A 23,046-nucleotide genomic window follows, 5' to 3' on the forward strand; every position below is an offset into this window, starting at 1 on the left:
CTGAAAAATGTAAGATAAAGAATTTGTATGTATATTAATTATAGATGAAATATAATCTGGTATTTCAATTAAACAAAGGCAGATTATGTCATTATTTTTCTTTTAAAGTTAGTACTGACACCTTTTTGTAAAAAGTATTTAATTGAACAAATGTACTCTTTTTGCTTTTTAGAGAGATAAAGAGAGAGAGAGAGAGAGAGAGAGAGAGAGAGAGAGAGAGAGAGAGATTCTGGAGCACATTTAAATGGTGGTTGCTGTTTCCCAAAGTGAGAAATTTGACATGAATAATGGATCAGTTGACTCAATAGTCAAAAAAGCTATAAGCAATGACATCATTTCAATTAAAATATATTTAATTACAATGAATGAGGATAAATTAACTCACATGAAATATTAGCTGTTGTGCTAACAGCTGAGTCTGTGCTTCCATCTTGTTTGTTAGGAGATGGTCTTTCCATGATGCTTGTGAGAGACATTGAAGGTCACAACAGAGGTCATGACTTTAGTTTGGTCCTGATTCTCCTGCAGTGTCTCCACACTGGGACCCAGATCGTTAGTCCATGTCAGAGTTGGAGGATGAGACGGACAGGGAGCTGGAGCAGAGCACGTCAAACTCACTGAGGTTCCCTCCTCCACCTTCACTGCTGACGGAGTCAGAGTCGGTCTGGGAGGAGCAGCTGGTGAGAATGTACATTTGAACCAGTCACTAAACCATAATTTCTACATTTTCCAAATGCAGTGAATGCAACACAAGATCAGAGCAGTTCTACAAGGGAAATGAATGAGTGAATGTAAGTAAACAGACTTTAATACCTGTGACTGAATTAGAGATTTGTTCACCAAAATAATATTTCAGTCTATTGTCACATTCCACTCTGAAGATATATGTATTGCTGTTAGCAGGTTGCATGTTGTTCAGGGTGGTGGTGCAGTCTTTTTTTGTCAAGTCTCCTCTCAGTTCTTCATTATTTGTAGTTGTTTGTGGATCATTACATTTACATTACATGTCATTTAGCTGACGCTTTTATCCAAAGCGACTTACAATAAGTGCATTAAACCATGAGTCCAAACTCAGAACAACAAGAATCAAGCAAGTACAATTTCTTCAATAAAGTTAAACTACAGAGTACTATCAGTAAGAGCCATTTAAGTGCTACTAAAGTGTTAAACTACAAAGTGCTATCAGTAAGAGACATTTAAGTGCTACTAAAGTGTTAAACTACAAAGTGCTATCAGTAAGAGACATTTAAGTTCTACTAAAGTGCTACTACGGCTCTACCTTCCCTATTCAAGGTATAGTCGAAAAAGATGTGTTTTTAGTTTGTAGAGACTTTCTACTGTCCTGATGTCAATGGGGAGCTCGTTCCACCAATGAGGAGCCGGCACAGCAAACAGTCGTGACTTTGTTGAGTGATTAGCTCGAAGTGAAGGAGCTACAAGCAGATTGGCAGAAGCCGAGCGAAGTGAACGAGCTGGGGTGTACGGTTTGACCATGTCCTGGGTGTACGGTTTGACCATGTCCTGGGTGTGAGGTTAGACCATGTCCTGGATGTGAGGTTAGACCATGTCCTGGGTGTACGGTTTGACCATGTCCTGGGTGTGAGGTTAGACCATGTCCTGGGTGTGAGGTTAGACCATGTCCTGGGTGTGAGGTTAGACCATGTCCTGGGTGTGAGGTTAGACCATGTCCTGGGTGTGAGGTTAGACCATGTCCTGGGTGTGAGGTTAGACCATGTCCTGGATGTGAGGTTAGACCATGTCCTGGGTGTGAGGTTAGACCATGTCCTGGATGTGAGGTTAGACCATGTCCTGGATGTGAGGTTAGACCATGTCCTGGGTGTATGGTTAGACCATGTCCTGGGTGTGAGGTTAGACCATGTCCTGGGTGTGAGGTTAGACCATGTCCTGGGTGTGAGGTTAGACCATGTCCTGGGTGTGAGTTTAGACCATGTCCTGGATGTGAGGTTAGACCATGTCCTGGGTGTGAGGTTAGACCATGTCCTTGATGTGAGGTTAGACCATGACCTGGATGTGAGGTTAGACCATGTCCTGGGTGTGAGGTTAGACCATGTCCTGGGTGTGAGGTTAGACCATGTCCTGGGTGTGAGGTTAGACCATGTCCTGGATGTGAGGTTAGACCATGTACTGGATGTGAGGTTAGACCATGTCCTGGGTGTAGATGTAGATGTGGATAATGGCTGTCAAAAACCATCTTCTGATCAATGTGTTATCCAAATTTGATTCATAGTGAGCTCGCACATCAAAGGAGCAGGGGATGGTCACACAGGATCCAGTAAGAACCTCTATAGTCTGCAGCATAAATGCCTTAAACTTTCCACACAAGGAGCCTGAAACACATTTTGAATAAAAATAGGTGAATAATACTTTACAGTCATTATGAATTTTAACTGGTAACTAACTCACTGCATTCTTCATTTGCTTCAGCATGTACTATAGATACTGTTGTACTGTGGTGTGAAAACCTAACTAACTTTGTGTAGTTAATTTGTAATACTCAGTGATCCAAATATGACTGAACTTCAGCTCACCTTGCAGCAGAGAACCAATGAGAAGGAGAGTCAGAGCTGCATCCATCTTTGTGTGTGAGGAGAGGCAGAAACTCTGGAGATCACACACGAAACAATTCACATGTTTAGTGCATTTTTAATTCTTAATGAGCTATTTATAGATTATTAAAGCCTTTTAGAGTGTTGTATTAATGAGGACATTATTAAATGCAATAGTTGCAGATGTTGCTGATGGAGAATTGTTTTGCTGAGCCTATATTTCTCTTTTTCATTTTCTTCAATGTGAAGGTTTAAAAGAAGCCTGGATCTGATTCTGAGCCACTGAAAAAAAAATAGAACAATTATCATAAACATTACTAATTTAAGAAATACTAGTTTAGAAAAACTAATAGTTGTTTGTCTCACACTAATATTTAGTTTATCAAGTCATGGAAGATGAAACAATGATAACATGGAGAAACAGGAAGGTAATTGCTAAAAGCTAAACAGACAATCCTACAGTGTCTTTTATTTATGTCTTTAAATGTATTTACAGAGATACTGTTTAAATATTTCAAATATACTCAACAGTAACAATGTCCAAAACCACAATCAAATGACGGCTTAAAAGTTTCAACATTTTAATGGAAGTTTTTCCACCTTTCAATGTTCTTTTTCTTTCTTTTTTGTTCATTAATCTAAAGTCTTGTGACTTAATGTTTACGTATTTTGTATTTTACTAAATTAGTTTTGATTTGATGTGTCATATAAGTTATAACTGACCTTTTCTTCATGACCTACGAGCCGATAGATGGAAAAGGTGTAGAGAAGTGGTGTAGAAAGGTGTAGAGAAGCTGCTTTTACAAATAGCGTTCATGACTTGAAAAAGAGGAAATCACTAGTGGGTGCGACAATGAAACTTACTTATTTATCAGATATTATTCTAGACAGTCCCACATGTGTCCCTCATGAGCCTTTTTGTCAAAGTGATTTACACAGTGTTTTAAAAAAAATATATCTTTAAACTATATACTGAAATCCCACCAATTAGACGTGTTAGTCGTTGTTTAAAATCTACCGAATGAACAATACATCTGGATTGAGAAGGCAATGACATGTACTCAATTCACTTCCCTGTGATAATTAACATAAAACAATAAGTGAAAAATCTTACATTCTTCATTATTAATTCTAATCATCGAATGTGTATGTTAATTTGACATGATTGTTGAACATCTATGTGAATAATGCTGGAACGTCCAGCTCCAAGAAAATGTTCAGCCTTGCAGAAAAAAGAGCCGCTGACATCTTTAATGTTTAAAACATGTCCAGTCCCAATAAAAGTCTCCTGTCCTCCGTCAGCTCTTCTGTACAGGTGTAGTTATCTACTGGAGGGTTAGCAGGACTACTGCAGGTCAGAGTCTCATCACTGCCTTGTGGTCCTGGACCAGAGGGACGGACGCACACTCTGGGGTCTTTTGGTAAAAGTTTGCAAAATCAAAATGTATTATTGATCGGTGTAACATTATCTGTTACAGGTTTCTGTATTTGTGTTGAAATAAAGTTACATCTTGTGTTTTTAAGGATTTTTAACTATTATGTGTATTGTGAAGAAACATTTTTCCTTGTGTTCTTTTTTTTTAAGGAGCCCCCAAAGTCCCAAAAAGATTTTGGTTGTTTTACCTTCTGTGAACAAATGTCCAAATGTACGCACCCACATCAAAATGAAGAGAGCTCAGGAATATAGAAACACATTTTGGTGTCGGCATCGTGTTTGAGAGATGGTTTCTCAAGGAAAGTCTGTTTGCCTTTAGAAGAGCTGCACTTTTACCCAGCTGTTGGATTGCTTTGAAGCCAATACTAATTAGTATCAACATTATGATGCCTAAACATGATTTGAGAGGTTTTGAGACCATATGACATTAATACAATTTTGAAAACAACAGCTGACGAAATTATTTTCTACATTTTAACATAAATAATAATTTATCTCCTTTTTGTATACTATTTGCAAATTGCAATTATCCTATAAACAAGACCAAAGCAGTTCCCCCAAAGGAAACGAGTGAAGCGTAAGAGAACAGACCCTTAAACCTTTGGATGACATATATGATATGCGGTATATATTTCAAGGGATTGTTGCATTCTACTCTGGAAAAAAAATAAATATATATATATATATATATATATATATATATATATATATATATATATATACTGTATATATTGTTGTGAGAAATGTGCAAGTTGTTCGGGGTTGTGGTGCAGTGTATTTTTTTGGATAATTTGGCAATTTATAAATGAATCCCATCTCATGTTGCAGCAGAATGGCAATCAGAAGGAAATTCAGACCTCCAGCCGTCTTTGTTTCGAGCAGGATTTATTTGAAGGCCGATGTCCAATGTGACTTCAAATGTGAAAATAAGTAATATCAAATATAATAGAACAATTACATTAATAAGTAGTCATTTAGAAAATACATATTGCAGATTTGACAGACTGTTTTTTATAAAAGATCTGATCATGGTAATATTCATTCAAACACTATTGGTTAGGATGTTTCTGTACTGTAACGATGAAAGAAATATCTTGTTTTTATCATACATTTCACAACATGGTAAGGAGATACATGATTATCAACAAAAAGAAAAAGGAAGTGATATGCTAAAACATACAGTGACAAGAATTTGATCTACTCTTTTGATTTAAAATCATTTCTAATTAACTAATAACTGTAGAACAGTTTTAAACAATGAAAAAACAAACATAATTTGTAATAAGAAATAAAGAATAATTTCTCAATGACCATCTGTACATTTCCTTTGTTCTCCTTTCAAAATGTGCAAATGATGGTTGATTTAAAGCCGAGTAAACATACATCCATCAAAAATCAATCTTCTATTTTAAACAAAGAAGATGTTGACTTATTCATGTTTCTTTTGGAAGTTATAATGACTGAAGTTTTCACCAGGGCTGTTTTACAGATGGATGAGAAATGTCAAGTTTCCTAGGAGTGATGTTGCCTTTTCAAAAAGTTAGTTAGTATTTTCAAAATGAAGAAGTTTAAGTGGTCGATGTTTGCAGCACATGTTCAACAGAAGAGTGACATAGTTTTTAACTGATATGATAAGGTCAAAATGTCGACCGGTCGATCTTGGAGACGTTGCCTGTCGCTCTCCAAAATAAAATAAAAATAAATTTAGAAACACATTGTTCCTCATTCTCAAACATTTTCTGAAGTGTCTTCTGAAATGTTTTCTTACGGACTTCGGAAGATCAACGTCAGAAAAGATCTCTGATCGCCTGATTCATGAACGCCTGTAAATGTGTTCTTCCACAGCGGAAGTGTTCTCAGCTGCGCTCCCCAATGAGGGGAACGTAGTAGCCGTGGTGCTACAGGTGGGGCGCAGGGCGACATGCAGAAAGACCTTTATTGAGAACTTCACATATTACACACGTTCAAAGCACACGGACATAAAACTAAGTCATTAATAAATACATGTTGAAGTCCCTGTACCTTCGAGTCAGTGCCGTAACTGAAACACATGAGGCCCCCCTGCAGAATAACCCTGAGAGGGCCTCCCCTCCCCCCCTCCCCCCGATATGTAAGGGATAATGTATTGTCCGGCGGTCATTATCCAAAGATAAACGAACAGGACCCAAGCTTTTTTTTTGACGGAAATTTATTGAATCAGAAAAAACAGCTCAAACAGAGAACACATGTATTCCAACAGAAAAAAACATATGCTAGGGCCTATCAAACAGCTCAAACAGAACATATGTTACAACAACATAACAAATATGCCTACATATAGTCGATACACCGGTAGGCTACTTTCTACAGGTTTGAATTTGAATACATATGATTTTAGGAAATCTGTGTGCAAAGTCTTTAACCACGCTCTTTACATCTAAACTGACGTTTATTCTCTATGCTAAGGATGGCCACACTTGACAGCCTCTCTTGTGACATGGAGCTTCTGAGATATGTTTTGATCAGTTTTAGCTTGGAAAATGACCTTTCTTACTTAACGGTTACTTTTATTATTTTGTACAGAGCCGTTGTCTTCTCAAAAGGGTTGCAGTGTTGGACAACGTGAAATGAAGTTAAACAACGATGTGGTTGTGGAGATAATTAAGGAAACGTGTCCGATAATGGGCGCAGGGGGTATAGTGAGAGCATAGGTTTAATAAGGTTAATGTATTTTCAAGCACAACACATAGACAGAGCAGTACAGCTGTCAAAGTATAACGTTAGCTACGTGCTAATGTTAGCTATAGCAAACAGTACAATACCTGTCTCTTCTGGCAGATGAGTTTCTTCTTCACCAGCTGGTCGAAAAAGACTTATCAGTTTGGGAAGTTTGGCATTTAATTCAGAAATGTTCTGTTTTGAATGCCGCTTTTGGGCACCACTTTTAAATGTGCGTTTCATTTTTCCTCAAGAGAAATTTCCTCGTAGTTCTCCCAGAATACACCGCGGCCCAACAATAACACCAGTCCGCGTAGACCTAGTGGTTGCCTGTTACGATTGCCTTTACAACTATTATTTAAAACTTATAAAGCCAGTTTAAAATACTTTTTTTTATTGTGTAGCTTTATATGAGAGAGACAACTTTGAGGGATATCTTAATGTTATTATGTAATGTAATATTATTTATTTATTACATTATTCGGCCCAGATTCGGCAGCCGATAAACCGGTTGCCATGTCTAAGACAGAATCTGCCCATGTCCGTAACAGCTACACCTGGGCCAGACATGGCAACAGTGAAATGTGCCAAAGGTGGCTCACATTTGGCCGCATCGAGCCGGAACACAGCCGAGTCAGCCGTCACTTAGCCGCAATACGGCCGAGTGCGCTGGCTAGTGTTGGATTTAAAAAAAAAATTGCCATGCGAGGCCCCCTGTCACTGCGAGGCCCCCCCCCCCCCCCCCGCAGTGCGGGGGCTGCGGGGGTGATCTCTACGGGCCTGCTTCGAGTAAATGTTTACGTTACGGCGTTAACAAGTTACGCCTGCGCATGCGCGACGGCCAAGATTCTTGGCGACTCGCCAGGTCCGACCTCCGTGAGATCGGTTTTTCTGCTGTTGCCCAACAAAAGCTCAACATTGAGCATGAATTGAGTGGCCGTATCAATCCTCGAACCCCGTTTTAAAAATATTTGTAGTGGAAAGTTGGCTCATTGCAGCCACTAATACTGATAAAACATGATGGCTCACAGATATCTGTACTAATTTTGTTTTGCACTGGTTGCACGATATTGTTGTTTTTAGATTCAGTGTAAAACTCAGTAAAACTCTTTATTTCCAAATATTTGAACTTGTTTTTCACAGGTTGCACTTTATTTTTATTATCTTGAAAAGATATTCAGTGCGAAACAGGTTAATTGCAGCCATAATAAGCTATTTGTTTGCCAAATATTAGTTCATTTTTGCACATGACTTCTGATGGCATTGTGATGGGACACAGAGCTGAACTGAACTTACATTAGTTGCACTGAGTGAGAATGTTGTCAGTGTTGTGTTGTAGCTTCAGTTGATAAATACAACAGTTCATATTGGTAGTTCATCCAGTCTGCTCATTGCAAATGTGTTTTTTCTTCTTCATATTGTGTGCGGTTAACAAACAATTAACTTTTTATGATGCACCGAAATTAAGTAATTTAGTGTGTTCTTGGTCACATCAATTTGAAAGCTGGACCAAAGTGTTTGATTTAATTCAATTACAAGTAGGCCAAATAAAAAGCCTCAAGTTGTAAAGTCTGGACAGAGCTTTTCTCTCAACGCCTCAACAGGTAGCTCTTCACCAAGGCAGAGGTCAGGGATCTTGGGCTTAAAGGTTGGTGACCACTGGACTATAGGATCTGGGAAGTCATATTCTGTACACGTCATTATCTTCAGTCCTGAGCGTCCCCCAAATTATTGCCACGCCTTTTTAACGCAATAAACATACAGTGAATGAGGAGAAGAATCATGTTGTGGTAAAGTATGAACTGTGTCTCTCAGACCACAAACAGTGTAGCTGACATCTGAAGCAGGTCATTAGTTCAAAATCGTGTTTTTAAGCAATTATCATAATAGTCATGAAGAACGACGCAGATAAAAGAATGTCCAGTATATGTTTGAGTTGTTAAAAGGTCTTCAGGACTCCAAACAGACCACTCGGAATAATATGAATTCCACTTTTACAGATTGAAGTTCGATTGTGAGTTGACTCGTAGTGGATGATATAGGAAAGCATCTGCCCCCAACACCTATACACACAATTTACTACATAACTTGTCTTTCTCCAATTAGATTCTTGGAGGACTTCAGCAACTCTACAATATTTGCCCGGAGCTCCTTGGCCTTCTCTGCGTTCTGTCCTTCCTCCACCTGTTCTCCTGCCACCTGGAGCCCCTTCAGCACCGACTGCAGGGCATCGGCATTCTTCACAGAGTCCATCTGGTCTCTGTCTGCCCGGATCTCCTCCACCCAGTCCAGGTACGCCTGAAGTAATCCGAGGTCATCCACAAAGTTTGCAATAATTCGGAGTCCTGGCCGACATTGCTTCAGCTCCCTCAGCCTACTCCTCCCCACCTCACCGATGTCATTCCCAACAATGCTGATGAAGGAAAAAATAGGTGAAAGCTCCTTTTTAAGGCATTAACTCACACTAGATGGCAGTGTCTTCACACACTATTACATCGAGAACAATGAGCAGAAGTTGATGCATGTTAGTCTTACGTCAGTGTCTTCAGAGAGATGTTTTTGCTGAGGCAGGCGACAATGTTTTCTGTTCCTCGCTCTGTGATGCCGGTGATGTCCAGATAGAGTTCCTCCACAGTGGTGTTGTGCTCCAGCGCGTTCCACAGCTTCAAAACCCCCTCCGGACCCAGGTTGTTGCCACACATGCTGTACACACAGTTGCAGTTAAATATATATGTAGTATTGTGTCTAATGGCTCGTAGCAAGGGCGTGGAGCCAGAAGGATCAGTGTATCTGCAGGTCCGGACAGTTCTTGACAAGCATTGAATTCAGTCCCTTCAAACCAAGACCGTCACATGTATTTAAAGGTCTTGAATTTCATCTCTTCATCAGTTACAACTTTGTTTTACCATTAATAAATAATTGTAGGCCTTGTTGTCCCTTGTTGTCATTCTTTCTATGACTAGAAAATATCTACTAAATAGCATTCGGCTGTAATCAGAATTATTTAAAAGTTCTCAAATTATGCTTTTTTGTCAAAGTTATGATAGTAATGACTTACAAGAGCTTCTTAACTTGGCACTCATTTGATTTGAGAAGCGTTGATTCTAAAATAGCTGCTTGCTTATCCAGGCAGTTGTATCTCAGACTGAAAGAGAATAGAAAAACATGAGGTCAACACAGACTGACAAGCGATAAAAAACTCCACACCGAAAGGCATCGGCCAGCCAGACAATTTAAACCCAGACTTTTCAAATTCAATTTGTATTTCTCCTCTATTTGACAGGTTGATAACAGTCAAGTCAGTTACTCACTAGAGGGATTCACATCGGTGTAGGATTGGCCCCAGTCTGTTTAGTCCTCTGTTTCCGATGTTGGAGTAGCCTAAGTTGAGCTCCTGCAGCGTGTGAGGCGAGAACTGCAGCACGTAGTGCATAGCTGCACAGTCCACGACACTCAGCTTCATCTTAAACAGGTTGAGACTCTTGATCTCTGGTGCTGCCATGCTGGTGGCTTCCTTCGTGTGGAACTCCATCAGGCAGTGGAGGAGATTCAGGGCTGCCCGGTTCTTGAGCTTCCTACCCTTAAACTGGTCTTGGAACCACAAACCTAGCCGGCCGGGGACACCACCCGCTCGCTCCATGGGGCACATCACAAGGCCATCCAACTGACCTGCCAGTCGAGCACGGAGCATTCCCATGAAGAAGCGCGTGAACATCTGGAGGCTCTCCAGCTTGTCCGTGCTATCTGTGTTTTGCAGGGGTGCAGCTGTGGAGGATGGTGGAGGTATCCCAAAGCACCAGAAGTCCAGAGCTTGGATGATGTCCTCCTGGCTGAAGAGATTGATTGCGCAGTAGAGCGCAGCCAGATGTTCTTGAACGGTCAAGTGGAAGAAAGAAAACATCTCCACGGTCTCTTCTCTGAGAGGCTGGAGGATGTGACAGAGAAAGGTGGTCTGAAGATCAGCAGGTGTAACACCAAAGCTCTCCAAATCTGCTCTACTGAACATGATCTTTTTCTGGAGAAGATTTTCATAAGCCAGTTTCCCCAGGTTTGTCAGTTGCTGCTTTGCCAGTGAGAGAACCTCAGATCTCGGGGTGCCTCTCTCTGCACTTCCCCTTTGCGCATGGTGCTTGACTGCCGTGAACAGGTAGCAGAAATAAACCTCGCTGATTGTTCTGGGCGGGTTTAGCTCCAGAGAATTTGAGTCACCGACATCTGGATATCCTTGAGAGAAGAACTCAGCCATGGCGGTACAGATGATGTAGCAATAAAGAGGGATGAAGGACAGCACAAAAAGGTTGTCATTGTTCAAGATGTAATTGTAGACTTTTTCAGCAACTTCCCTGTCTTTGTAGAACTTCGTGGTGTATTCCTTCACCTGGTCCTCCTCAAAGCCCAGCACCACACAACATCTCTGGAAGAAACGCTTGGGAGCTTGAGTGGACGGTCTTGTCGTGAGAATGACCGATGCCTCTGGGAGAAGGCTTCCCTTGATTAAAGCCAACATCAGCTCTGACACTGGCACCTGAGAACGGACATCAATGTTTTTGTCAGGACCGCTCCAGTCCAAGGGGAATTTGAACTCGTCTAATCCATCTAAGATGAAGAGCAGAGAGCTTGGTGACGTGAAAAGATCCGGCAGAGCCGCCTTCAGGTACCGGAAACGTTCTCCGAGCAGCTCCAATAAGCTCAGTGGTGCTTCAATCAGATTGAGCTCTCTGAAGCGCAGGTCAAAAATACAAGTGAATTCACGCATGGTCTTCCCAATCGCCCACTCGTAGACGAGTCTCTGTACTGCCACGCTCTTTCCAATACCAGCAATACCCTTCACTTTAACCCGCTTGGGGGGCCGCCCCGTTGTTGCTTGGGGTCCCAGCAGATGGCACGGCCGGATACGCTGGCAAGCCTGGTGGACATAGATGCGAGCACGTCTGCTCGCCAGGTCAAAGTACTCATGTTGGCTGCTGTCAACTAAGTCGTCATCTTCCGTCACAAAAAGGTCAGTGTAGCGGATCTCGATGTGAGAAGCTGAGTTTGAAGCCACGCCCTCGCCCTCTGAGTAGCACTTCAACTGCTCTGTGCGTTTCAGAAGGGTTGTTTTATGGGCAGAAATAGGAACTGGAGTGAAGGACAGGAAGAGGAAATACATTGTCACCACACTTCAATTACTCAAACTGTTTTTCTGTATGATAAATATTTGTACTCGTCTCCTTCAGTTCTCCGAAGATGATGACGCACCTCGGATGTTGGCCAGCTTTACACTCCTGCTGGGTTTCAGTTCCTCTTTAGCTGCACAATGAAGATCATTTAACTTGGATGTATTTTTAAACATGTCAAGTCAAGTATAATTTTTTTACCACAAGAAAGAAAATACATCAGAAATTATATAAATAATATTCTAATATCTAGTTTGTGATGAGATAATAAATCCATACCTTTAACCTCAGTAGTCAGGGTGAATCCTCTGCTCTTTCCTTTGAACAGTTTAGCAATGGGGCCTTTAGGCTTCTTCTCTGTGGATATCACAGGATCCATAAAATAATGCATTTGATATTAATGATATTACAAAAGTCAGAATACAAAGTCAAAAGGATTCATCCTCTGGGCACTGCGTATGTTTATCCATCCACAGTTGTTGAGATATTTCAGTCTGGACCAGAGTGGGGGACTGACTGACAGACAGACTTTGCCATTCCAAGAAATCTTTAACATGTATACTCCTTCATTGCCAAAGTCCAAAATAAAAGAACTTGGCAAGACATCACGGTTTATTGTACCCTGTTAATAATCTTCTCACACCTCTGGAACACATGCAGTAAAAACTTGTTGTCCCAGTCTGTCATTTTCACTTCAAATGCACATTTTCTTCTCACAGTCACCACCAGAATATTAAAGCCTCCTCACCTTCCGCTCTCACAGGCTCAGGCAATGGCTTACTGACATGCTCGTCCCTGCAGTGTCTCTCCACCCAGACCTGCAGATCTCTGCCGTAATAATCCTGCACCTCCCTCAGCACCTGCAGAAACCTCTGGCTGCCCTCCTCGGTGGCACACACCATCTCGAGAGCCTGGGCCACGCCATTGGAAGGTGACCTCTCCAGCAAAGACAGGTAGTGGGCCGAGGACAGCACCTCGGCATCATGCAGCCAGCGCAGTAAGGGTGCTGGGTGGTCAAGAGTCCACTTCAGCAGCAAGTCCCTCTGGGACCGGACCAATTGCTGAGCTGAGTTCATGACTTAAGCAAATACTGTTGGGAGGAAGAAAACAAATACACGACAAGATGTCAAGCTAATGACTTACACTCTATGCTAACCATGAAAAGTACAGCTCAGTATGGTATTATTAGCTTACCTTAAATAATGAATTTGTTGTTATGTGCGGTGTCACTTTCCCTCTTGTGTAGTTTTGCCATCGCAGTCGCGGGTGTTAGCAGGAGAGCTTTTGTGCTCCGTCTTAAGGTGCAGGGAGGCGGAGTGCGGAGTCCACCTTTTCAAAGAGTCCATAGTTCAAAGTGATCAAGTCTTTTTCCCGGGCCTCTGATTCACTTTTGTTTGATCTTGTAGAAATGCGCCAATCCCCTCAAGTGACTTTGAAGTATAGCACACGAGGTGAAGAGAATTATCAAACTGCAAATTCCATGACATACTGTGAAAAATAACACTTGCTAAACATTTTTTTAATTTTTTTATATGAACAGACTAAACAGTCTCTTGCTGAAGTACGAACAGTTTCACCTTTGCCTCCATCCTCTTACATGACTGCAGTGACCTATTTACATTGAAGGATATTTATTGTCGCCTTAAGAGCTATAAATCTGTCAGACAGAAAAGTGAATCATTAATCAGTTGTATTCAACTTTCAATGGAACTTTTGTCACTATCACTTTTATGGCACTGGAAGAGCTTTGGTCAGGACGGTCGGCGTAGACCGAGGGGATCAGAAATGAATACATGTAGTTGTTGGAGACTTTGAGGAAATGGCCAGCAGCATGCAAGTGACTCATGTGATGTCATATACTTCTTATATTCTTCTTTCCAAACAGTTCCTACTTCCACCACTTGCATGAGCATCTGAATCCTGTTGGAAAGCTACTATTGTAGATTTTAAAAGCCATAATTTATAAATTAATTCATACATTATAATCATAAGGGCATTTTTTTCTGTTTTTAAATGATATCTTTTACTATTGCACTATTGTTTATTGTCACGTACCAATCGGCGAGCCAAATTCCTTGTGTGTGTAACGTATTTGCCAATAAAGCCGTTTCTGAATCAGATTCTGTCTAATGGATGGACAGCATATGGATAGCATAGAAGATATTGATGATTTCGGCAGAGTTTAAGAGGTGAGTGGAGGCATCAAAGTGTCATCGTACCAGCAGCACAATAAAACACTCCCAACTTCCTCCTCTTTGCTCCCTCGTTCATCCTGTCCTCTGTCTGTGCTGGCAGAGCAGGGTTGCAGTCATGCATCTGGACACTTTCTTTCTAGTGTGTCCTCTTATGTTTGGTGAGTAATTTATTCATTCATCCTTTTTTCTTTTTTTTAATGGATAATCTTCCGATTTCTGTAAAAAAGTTATTAATTATTTTGTCACGTTAACCTCAATAAATGATACCCCGTTAACTCTGTTATTACCATAATTATTAATGTAGGAGATGGATAAATTGTGTCATTGAATGTCTCCTGCAGAATATACTGTAGTGAATTATATTCACAGATGAGGAGACTTTCTGTTGGGTTCATTTTTTCAAATGTTTTATTAATTTTTTTATAAATTAGCTCTCCGAAGTTGAGGACAATGGGATAACACATATGCAAATGTTTCCTGAAATCAATAAAGAACATTTAGATTTTAAAGTAATTACTACCTAGTAGATACTCCAGAGCCAGAAGTGCAGTTACCCTCTTCCCTTTTCTAAGTATAAATGTGTTGCGAAATTGTTCTGGGTCATATTATGCATTTGCAGACAGTGCAGGAAATTACAACATAACCTCATGTTAGCTCAAATGTATTCTTTGTGATAACCTTTCTCGAAGATATCAAGGGAATAATTCAGTTAGACCTGAAGCTTTGTAGCTTCAAACACACATGTTTTAATCGGCCAGGCACACTAGAAGTTGTCTTGGTCAAGTTACAACTAAAAAAGACATCAAGCACATAAGGCATGAACGATCATGAGGCACAATGATACGGCTGGATGGCTTGATAACAAACCTACTGTCTTTAGATCCTGTGTGTTGATCATTATCGTTTGCTCTCTATCACAGCAGCAAGTCTGTGGAGGAGGGTGCAGACTGTCTCTCCTGTTCCCTCAGTCCCTGACCATGTCCAAGCGCTGGTGGGCTCCTGTGTGGTGATTCCCTGCTCTTTCACACCTCTGGCTCCCCTCAGGGGGAGGAAGGAGAAGGTGGAGGTCCGGGTGAGGTTCATAGGTGGTGGCCGCTTCTTCCCTCTCCGCAGCACCGCTTTTAACAGCGAAGACAGAGGTCAAGTGAGCTGGGATTTCCTGGGCCGGACGTCACTCTTTGGGCGAACCCCAGAGGGAGACTGCTCAGTGAAGATGGAGAGGATCAGCCAGGATGACTCACGAGTGTTTGAGATCGCTCTGAAGAGAGGCGATGACTTACTCTGGGGGAGGCCAAGGAGCTTCAATCTGGATGTTTTGGGTGAGTGGGGGAGTCACTGTGCTTCCAATAAAAGCAGTTGTTCTTTTGGATATCTAACAACCACATAATGTATGTCTACCCAGGCTTTAGAATTTGGAAAACGTATAAATGCAATGCGTAAATATGCTATTTTCATGCAAATACACATTGAAGAATATCCGACGCATGACTAATTGCATACAAAATCCCCAAATGTTCTTGTCAATAATGTTGTATTGCATATTGAGTGCAGAAGTGTGTCGGTGGATATTTCTTCCCTTTGGTTCATATGGCAAAAAATAAATGAACAAATTAATACAAATAAACATTTTTTATAGGGAATAAGTACTTTTTTAATATTTGAATGAAAATAGTAAACAATAACCTAAGGATTGTGTCCTATAAAAATAAGGATTGTGTAATCATCCACCTCAAATAAATCACTTTTAATACACAATCACATTTGGGCTGATTGATTAATAGTTCCTGTAAGAGCCATTTTTGTTTGCTCGTGTTTTGTTGGACTTCCCACCACTAGGGGGCGTAGGGCGGCGGCTGTCAATTGAGAGGCAAATATAATCAAGAGGAAAACTAAGGCCAGGTGTTGCTAGACTGGCAGGAACAGTCTTTTGACCTTGCGGAAGTATGCAGTGTTAGACAAACACGGTTTGATTTCTTTCAGTATTTTGGGAAAATACAAGTGGGTTGAGACAAGGAGTGTACATTTTGGTTTCCGTTGACACCATTACAAATAAATAACATTTCAAACTAAAAACTGGACATGGCATCAACTTATTGCACGCGTCAAAACTAAACCTGAAGCAACCATAGTGACCACTTGTTGATAGGCAACGGGGTCACTACACAGTTCCTATATCTACATAAATGTGAACATATGGGACCAATAATCCACAACAATGGCCTTTGTATGAGATTCTGCACAGTTCTTTTGTAGATATTGTTATTTGTCTCTAATGAAATACACATCAACAGAAAAAAACACAGTAATGATGGAGATTTTCCTCACTATCAGACACCCCTGAGGCTCCCGTCATCAGTGGCGTGTTGTCGGCCACAGAGGGACAGCTGGTCAGCCTGAACTGCTCTGTCAGCTATCACTGCCCCTCCAGACCTCCTGCCCTGCAATGGAGCTGGGAGAGAGGAGCCCAGCTGAACAGCACAAAGCCTGGGGAGGTACACACACTCCACCCAGAGCCCCACAGGCCGATGTTACTGGCCCCTCTGTCCTTCACCGTGTCTCACCAGGTGAAACCCAGGCTCAGATGTGAAGTCAGCTACCCAGGAGCAAAAGCAGTGGCAGTTTCAAGGGATCTGCATGTGACGTGTAAGCATTGCTTTGACAAGTGTATATTTCTGTTTCCCTGTGCTCAGTTTACACTTTTTTCTTCTTCTTTTCTCATGCTCTGTAGTTTCACCAAAAGATGTAGTGGTTCAGGTCCAGTCCTTGATAGTGCAGGAGGGGGGCGGAGCCTTGTTGGTCTGCTCCTGTAAAGCTGACCCCCCGGTGACTGAGTACCGCTGGTCGTACACTCAGCGCAGCCGCACGGTGCACCTCCACCAGCGCACGCACATGGTCCGGGTGTTCAACGTGACCCGGGACTTGAGGGTCCACTGCACAGCACGGAACCTGATTGGTCGAGGAGACTCTCGGCCTACTGCGCTGAATATACAATGTAATCCTTCCTCCTTTTGGCCCACCTCCAATGGCCTACACACATACATTTAGTCTTTTTGACAACACGCCTAACCTGCACAACACCAGGCTGAAATGTTTCACTGTCCTTTGTTGTTGAACGTCTTTAGTTTGTTTCACCTCTAACTGGTCGGGTGTGGTCAGAGCAACTGTCACCACACCAAACTGATGTCACGGTGTACTGGCCACACACACCCTGGAGTACACTTAGAATTCACTGCAACAATCTGAGAAGATAAGAGGTTTAAGAGTTTCAGCTGATGATAAAAGTTTTTTATGGTGATCTTTTAGTGGTTCCCTTTTCAACTACAATGTAGTTGAAACATAAATGGAGAGGGGTTTCAAAGGTCAACCTTCGACATTTTGGGACATACAGTTATTAGCTTTTTAATCGATACTGCTTGCGTGTCTGTACGGTAAATATGAAGCTACCACAAACAGGACAGCTTAACTTGCAAGCAGAGTGTCCAGAAGGTTACTGATCCAGGCCAAGACATTCTCTGGTATATAACCAAATAAGCACTTTTTTTTTTGTTGACAATTTCCATTCTGTACAGACTAAAAAACACGATATAACATGTTAATTTGTGAGTTTTAGATGTGCTTTTAGGCATATTTTTTCTTTCTCTCATACAGATAAACCAGCCATTCTCCGGCTCTTCTCCACCTGTGTCGTGGAGGATCTGGAGGTGCTGTGCCGCTGTTCAGTTGGCTCCAACCCCAAACCAGCAGTCACCTGGAGCGTGAATGGGACTGTTCCGCCTTGTGACTACAACGTGTCAGTAACATCTGAGCCCGACACGCTAACAGCCACTCTGAGGGGCCGCATGGACAGACCTCAGACTGTGATCTGTTTTGCGTTCAACGCACTGGGAAACGACTCTCTGATGTTGCTGCAGGGAGGAAAAGGTGTGTTCAAAGTCCAGTTTTTCCATGTGAACAAAAAGACTGCCTCTTGTTTACTCACTCTGGAGTGGGGATGGTGCTGAAACATCTGTGCAGCATGCCTGCAGCTTGGAAACTCAAGTAGAAGAGAATACGCTGAGGAGTGCCGCAAAGACAACCGTATGTTGTTGTACTTTTATTGATCTATTCTATTATTGTTCGAGTACAGCTTTTCAGTTGATGCAGTCCATCTTATATTCCTTCACATTGCAATGCTTAGTTAGTTACGTTTAAAAAAAAAAGAAGCTTTTAAAAGGAAATCCATTACATCAAGCTTGAATGGCAATATCTGAAAAGGCATACCATAATTTATGTTATTTCACCCATGGCGTGGAGAGAAAATTGTATTGTAGTTTCACATCATATGCTGATCCATCGCTGCTCTTTTTGTCCATAAACAGAGATGGCACCGTTGTTGTGGTTGGTGATACCTGCTGTGTCCATTTGCCTGGTCATATTCCTTCTGTCTCTTCTTTTTTACTGCTGCCGAAAGAGAGCTGGAAAGTATGTGGTAAAAAAAAAAGAAATCAGCCCACTTGTATTTGTCACACTTGCTTGTGAGGTTTAATGTACTTGTTGTGCTCCTCTCAGACATGGCCTGAGTAGAGGTCCAGCCGTGTACCCTGAAGGAATGGGAATATATCAGGACCAGATGCCGCTTTACATTAACTGCACAGAAGTGACTCATATCTACACCAACGGCAGCTACCAACTCGTATACCAGAACTGCACACCTCTTTTTGTCCATACTAAGCAGGTTGGTTATATCCTTGTCACAGAGGACATTGCATAAACATAAATCGCTAAATATCCTACATCTGTAATTCAAAAAATTCTGGATTAGCAACATCTGTCCTTTTTTTCAGATCCGTCCAATGGGCAGAAGAGGTGGGGAAAGAAGAAGAGGAGGAGAGGACGGAGGAATAGACAGACGAGCAGGTTTCGGAGTCAGAGGCACAAGAGAGGTACAGAGTACTGCTCTGGCCGATGCAGAGACGGCAATCTACCTGGAAATCCTTTGAGCTCACTGTGGAGAAGACTCATGATTCACTTGTTACATTAAACTCACACTTCAACCTCAGATTCATTATCACACTGATTAATGCACAAATTATGTAACTTTCAGTTATTGCAAATCTTGCACATCCATTGTGTGATCTTTGTAATATCTAGTGGTGGTCTATCCCTCTCCTAATCTCCATATCGAACAATTTCTGTCTCTTTGACTGTTTGCCTTTAATTTGCCTATGTTTTTGTTTTTTTTATAAATGATGAAAACGTTTGATCTATGTACATAAGCACTCTGGTTTGATTTGGTCTTACCAGTAGCTACAGCATGTCTAGCACAAAGTGATCCTCAAACGGAGTTTTAAAGTTCCTCTGGAGGGAGAAAATGTGCTCAGACCTATAATGTTTGTATGTTTGTATATATATATTGATATATATTTGATATATATATATATATATATATATATATATATATATATATATATATATATATATAACAATGTATATATAAATATGTTATATATATATATAATATGTATGTAGTGAGACAGAGGATGATGTTGAGGAGGACCCTGATTATGAGGCATCCTCCTCTGATGAGAATGAGACCCTCAGTGTTGACCCTCTCTCAACCACCAGCAAACATATTGCCTTCCAAAAATGGAAAGTTATTATGGTCTGTCTCCCCACTTGAACAACAGGGTAGACTTAGTGCGGCTAATGTTATCAAAATGGTTCCAGGCCCCACCAGATACTTTGTCAGCCATGTCCAAGACATAAAATCATAATTTGAGATCTTCATAACACCATCCATTGAAAATGTCATGAATATAACCATGGACATGGCAGAGGTCCTCCTGAACAACAATCCAGTGTCATTTTCATATACACTTTTAAGGATCTGCTTCAATAAAATATCAAATATTAGAATATTATGAATATCATTATTTCTTCTTAGCTGACTTTAACTTTGATTTTCTTAAAAACCGTACAGTAAAATGTCATGAATATTTCCAAGGACATAGCAGAGGTCCTCCTGAACAACAATCCAGTGTCATTTTCATATACACTTTTAAGGATCTGCTTAAAACAAAAATCAAATGTTAAAATATTATGAATATCATTATTTCTTTCTAGCTGACTTGAACTTTGATTTTCTCAAAAACCGTGCAGTAAAATGTCATGAATTTGTTGGGTTTTCTTGTCTTGTCATTTCCTGTTTTATTTTGTAGTAACTCTCCTCTCGTTTCAGGTTCCTTGCCCTTCCTCATGTGTCCCCTGTCTGATTGTCTTCCCTGATTCCTGATTGTGTCCACCTGTTTACACTTCCCTCATGTGTACTTATAGTCGGCGTCTTCCCTTGTCCTGTGTGTTGGGTTGTAGTGGATTTTATATGCACTTGCACATGTTAATAAGAAGTTTATGTTTTAAAGTAATACATAAAGAAATATATGATAATTAATTTGGGATATAATGAGGAATATTCTGGAGGAATGTATTGTGAATCATAAGAGAGGATCACTGTTTTATTATTCTGTTTTAATGACAAATGTAATGATTAACTGTATGATGCATGAGAATGAATGAATGCTTTGACCTCGCCAGCTTATCAATTGGCTTAGCGAACAGAACTGCGGCATTCCTTTGAACTGACCAATGGAACTAACCTTTTAGGTGTGAATTCATTTGCATGACCATACTAACGACCGAGCATTTGTTCTGGGGAGACATGGTTCTACTGGTCTGGAGACATGGTTCTACTGGTCTGGAGACATGGTTCTACTGGTCTGGAGACTCGAGACAGCCCCGGTCTGGCGCTCCCTGGGAGCTCCAGTCCGTCTGTGGAGAGTTCCTCCTTTCTGGCCCCACGATCGTGAACGCTACATGAGTATTATCTTTGCCATTAAATATTGTTAAACTTTAACTCATTGAATCCTGAATTTCCTGCGGTCACGGGACCCGGAGCTTTGAACACAAATCTTACAACTTGGTGACCACCGACGTGAGCTTCTGTGGCCTCGTGGCTGAGAAACTGGGCCCGCTAGTTTCACGCCTTTCCACACGATGGCCAACTCATTATCGGTAAGCTTGGAACCTGTTTCATCGAATCCTGCATAGCTTAATATAGACACTTTAGCGTGTGGATTGGTGGGGAGCTGGTTGGATCAGGCTAAACATTTAGCGTGAAAACACGACATAGAATGAGGACTAAGCTAGGTCCGTGGTGAAGATGATGCTCATTTAGTGTTTTTATGTTTGTTTTGTTTTGTGTTGTACTGTTAAATGTGTGTATTTCTGTTGTGAGTCGCACAAGCATATTGAACGAGACTGGTTACGCAAAGATTCCTTCTTTCACACATTTTTCCAAGATGGCCGCTTGATGGCAGCCTCGATTTTTCGCTCGTGTTTTCGCGTTTTTATTTTTGCTCTTGTGTTTTTCACTTCTTTTAGCCTGTTTGTTTAGGTTGCTAGCTCTGTGGTCACAAACACTAGAGTAGCACCTTGAATATATTTAAACACTTGACTAACCTCAAGAGTAATTAGCCCACTAGCCCCAAGACTTCCGGGTTTAGTCCAATTGTTGTTTTTGTCCTGCAACTGGAACGACTGGTCTTCTCACCCCTGGCTGCCACGTCGCTAGCCATCACAAGCCCACCTGTTTACTCTGCCGGGATCTTTCCGTTCCGGTGCGGTGAGCAGACCTGGGTTAGTCTCCGCTAGCCACCACTGCACCAGGTGGACCTCCATTCTCCGGGCAGGATCGTCAGGTTAACGGGCTGGTAGCCCCTCCAGGCTACCACTCTCTCCTCACCGAACTGCTGGCGTCTTCCCGCTGGTATGCTGTGGATCATCTCGCTGATTCTCCTGGGCTGCACATCGCTTCTCATCTCGCGGACGGCGGGCTCTCGGTCACAGGTTGGCGCTAGCTTAACGCTACTACTCCGCCACCGGACCATGCCGCCACTGTACTCCGCGTCGGAGCTTCGCGGCTTTGATAACCACCTGCGCCCGGACTGCATGGACATTCTGAAACAACATGGAATACTTCACCGAGGCCATCCTTCACACAGAGGCTCTGGCCGCATGTTCACCTACAACTTCACGTCCCAAAACTCCATCCCATCCCTGTGGTCCTGTCGCAATCGTACTTCCTTGTTACGTCATCACAACAAACCACACGTGAATTGGTCCAATCTCCGTCCCCTTCCTCAGTCCTCACAGCCTATCACAACGCAACGTCACCTGAAACTGGCCTTGCTCAACACCCGCTCACTCAATAAAAAAAGCCTCCTTCTGAATGAATTCATAATGGACAGTAATCTTGATTTTCTCTGCCTCACTGAAACATGGCATAAACCCCTGGACTATTTCTCCCTCAACCAGACCACCCCCACAGGATTCACATACACAGATAAACCTCATCCAGAGGGGCGGGGAGGTGGTGTTGCTGCTGTCCACCGGGAGGACATTAAAACAACCACCATTCCCATTCCTGCCGTTCATTCTTTTGAACATATTGCCCTCAAACTCTCTGGTCCGACTCCTCTGGTAATTGCTGTTATTTACCGCCCCCCCAAGCCAAACCCCTCCTTCCTCTCTGACTTCTCTGATTTTCTGACCCAGCTCTGTGCAATTTCACCTGCCGTTCTCCTCCTTGGTGATTTTAACATCCATATTGATGACACGGAATGTAAACCTGCCATAGAATTCCTAGAATTGCTACAATGCTTCAACTTCACACAACACATCAACTTCCCCACTCACAGCCAAGGTCACATCCTGGATTTGGTCTGCTCCACTGGTCTCACAATACTTCAGCTCTCCAGCCTCAACCTCAATATCTCCAACCACCTGGCTATCACCATGGACATCGGCATCCCTATCCCCATCCCAAGAACCAAGCGCAACATATCCTTCAGAAATCTCAAAACTATTTCCCCCACAACTCTTTCAGCCTCTCTTGCCAGTACCATGTCGGCCTCCCCTTTCCCACTGTCTGATAATCCCTCCGATCTCGTAAATTACTACAA

The 23,046-nt window shown here is 41.8% G+C and overlaps 2 protein-coding genes across 3 annotated transcripts; one reads left to right on the plus strand and one right to left on the minus strand.

The window, feature by feature from the left end:
* Positions 1-8,467: 8,467 nt before the first annotated feature.
* LOC117745596 (NLR family CARD domain-containing protein 3-like) lies at positions 8,468-15,024 on the minus strand. Its single transcript, XM_034554031.1, has 9 exons — positions 14,918-15,024; positions 13,050-13,285; positions 12,604-12,945; positions 12,135-12,212; positions 11,938-11,988; positions 10,011-11,817; positions 9,758-9,844; positions 9,235-9,402; positions 8,468-9,112 (listed from the first exon to the last, which is right to left on the minus strand). Exons 3-9 carry the CDS (start codon positions 12,929-12,931, stop codon positions 8,779-8,781), a joined length of 2,853 nt encoding a protein of 950 aa, XP_034409922.1. The 5' UTR covers positions 12,932-12,945; positions 13,050-13,285; positions 14,918-15,024; the 3' UTR covers positions 8,468-8,778.
* LOC117745597 (sialoadhesin) lies at positions 14,081-19,947 on the plus strand. Of its 2 annotated transcripts, none has more exons than XM_034554033.1 (8): positions 14,081-14,208; positions 14,971-15,369; positions 16,382-16,693; positions 16,779-17,042; positions 17,699-17,971; positions 18,409-18,511; positions 18,599-18,764; positions 18,874-19,947. In XM_034554033.1, exons 1-8 carry the CDS (start codon positions 14,166-14,168, stop codon positions 19,027-19,029), a joined length of 1,716 nt encoding a protein of 571 aa, XP_034409924.1. In that variant the 5' UTR covers positions 14,081-14,165; the 3' UTR covers positions 19,030-19,947. The 2 variants fall into 2 exon arrangements, with proteins under 2 accessions (XP_034409924.1, XP_034409925.1); XM_034554034.1 differs by having other exon boundaries at positions 14,084-14,208; positions 14,974-15,369.
* The last annotated feature ends 3,099 nt before the right edge of the window (positions 19,948-23,046 follow it).

Source organism: Cyclopterus lumpus, chromosome 16 (genome assembly GCF_009769545.1).
Source record: "Cyclopterus lumpus isolate fCycLum1 chromosome 16, fCycLum1.pri, whole genome shotgun sequence".
NCBI lineage: Eukaryota > Metazoa > Chordata > Actinopteri > Perciformes > Cyclopteridae > Cyclopterus > Cyclopterus lumpus.

Bases quoted from the DNA above. Each gene is read 5' to 3' on its own strand.
- LOC117745597 (XM_034554033.1), top strand. From the start codon at position 14,166: ATGCATCTGGACACTTTCTTTCTAGTGTGTCCTCTTATGTTTG. The intron at 17,043-17,698 runs GTAATCCTTCCT...TCTCTCATACAG, and splicing joins TACTGCGCTGAATATACAAT to ATAAACCAGCCATTCTCCGG. The intron at 18,512-18,598 runs GTATGTGGTAAA...TGCTCCTCTCAG, and splicing joins TGCCGAAAGAGAGCTGGAAA to ACATGGCCTGAGTAGAGGTC.
- LOC117745596 (XM_034554031.1), bottom strand. From the start codon at position 12,931: ATGAACTCAGCTCAGCAATTGGTCCGGTCCCAGAGGGACTTGCTGCTG. The intron at 12,213-12,603 runs GTGAGGAGGCTT...TGATATCCACAG, and splicing joins TGAGCCTGTGAGAGCGGAAG to AGAAGAAGCCTAAAGGCCCC. The intron at 9,845-10,010 runs GTGAGTAACTGA...ATTCTCTTTCAG, and splicing joins CACCGATGTGAATCCCTCTA to TCTGAGATACAACTGCCTGG.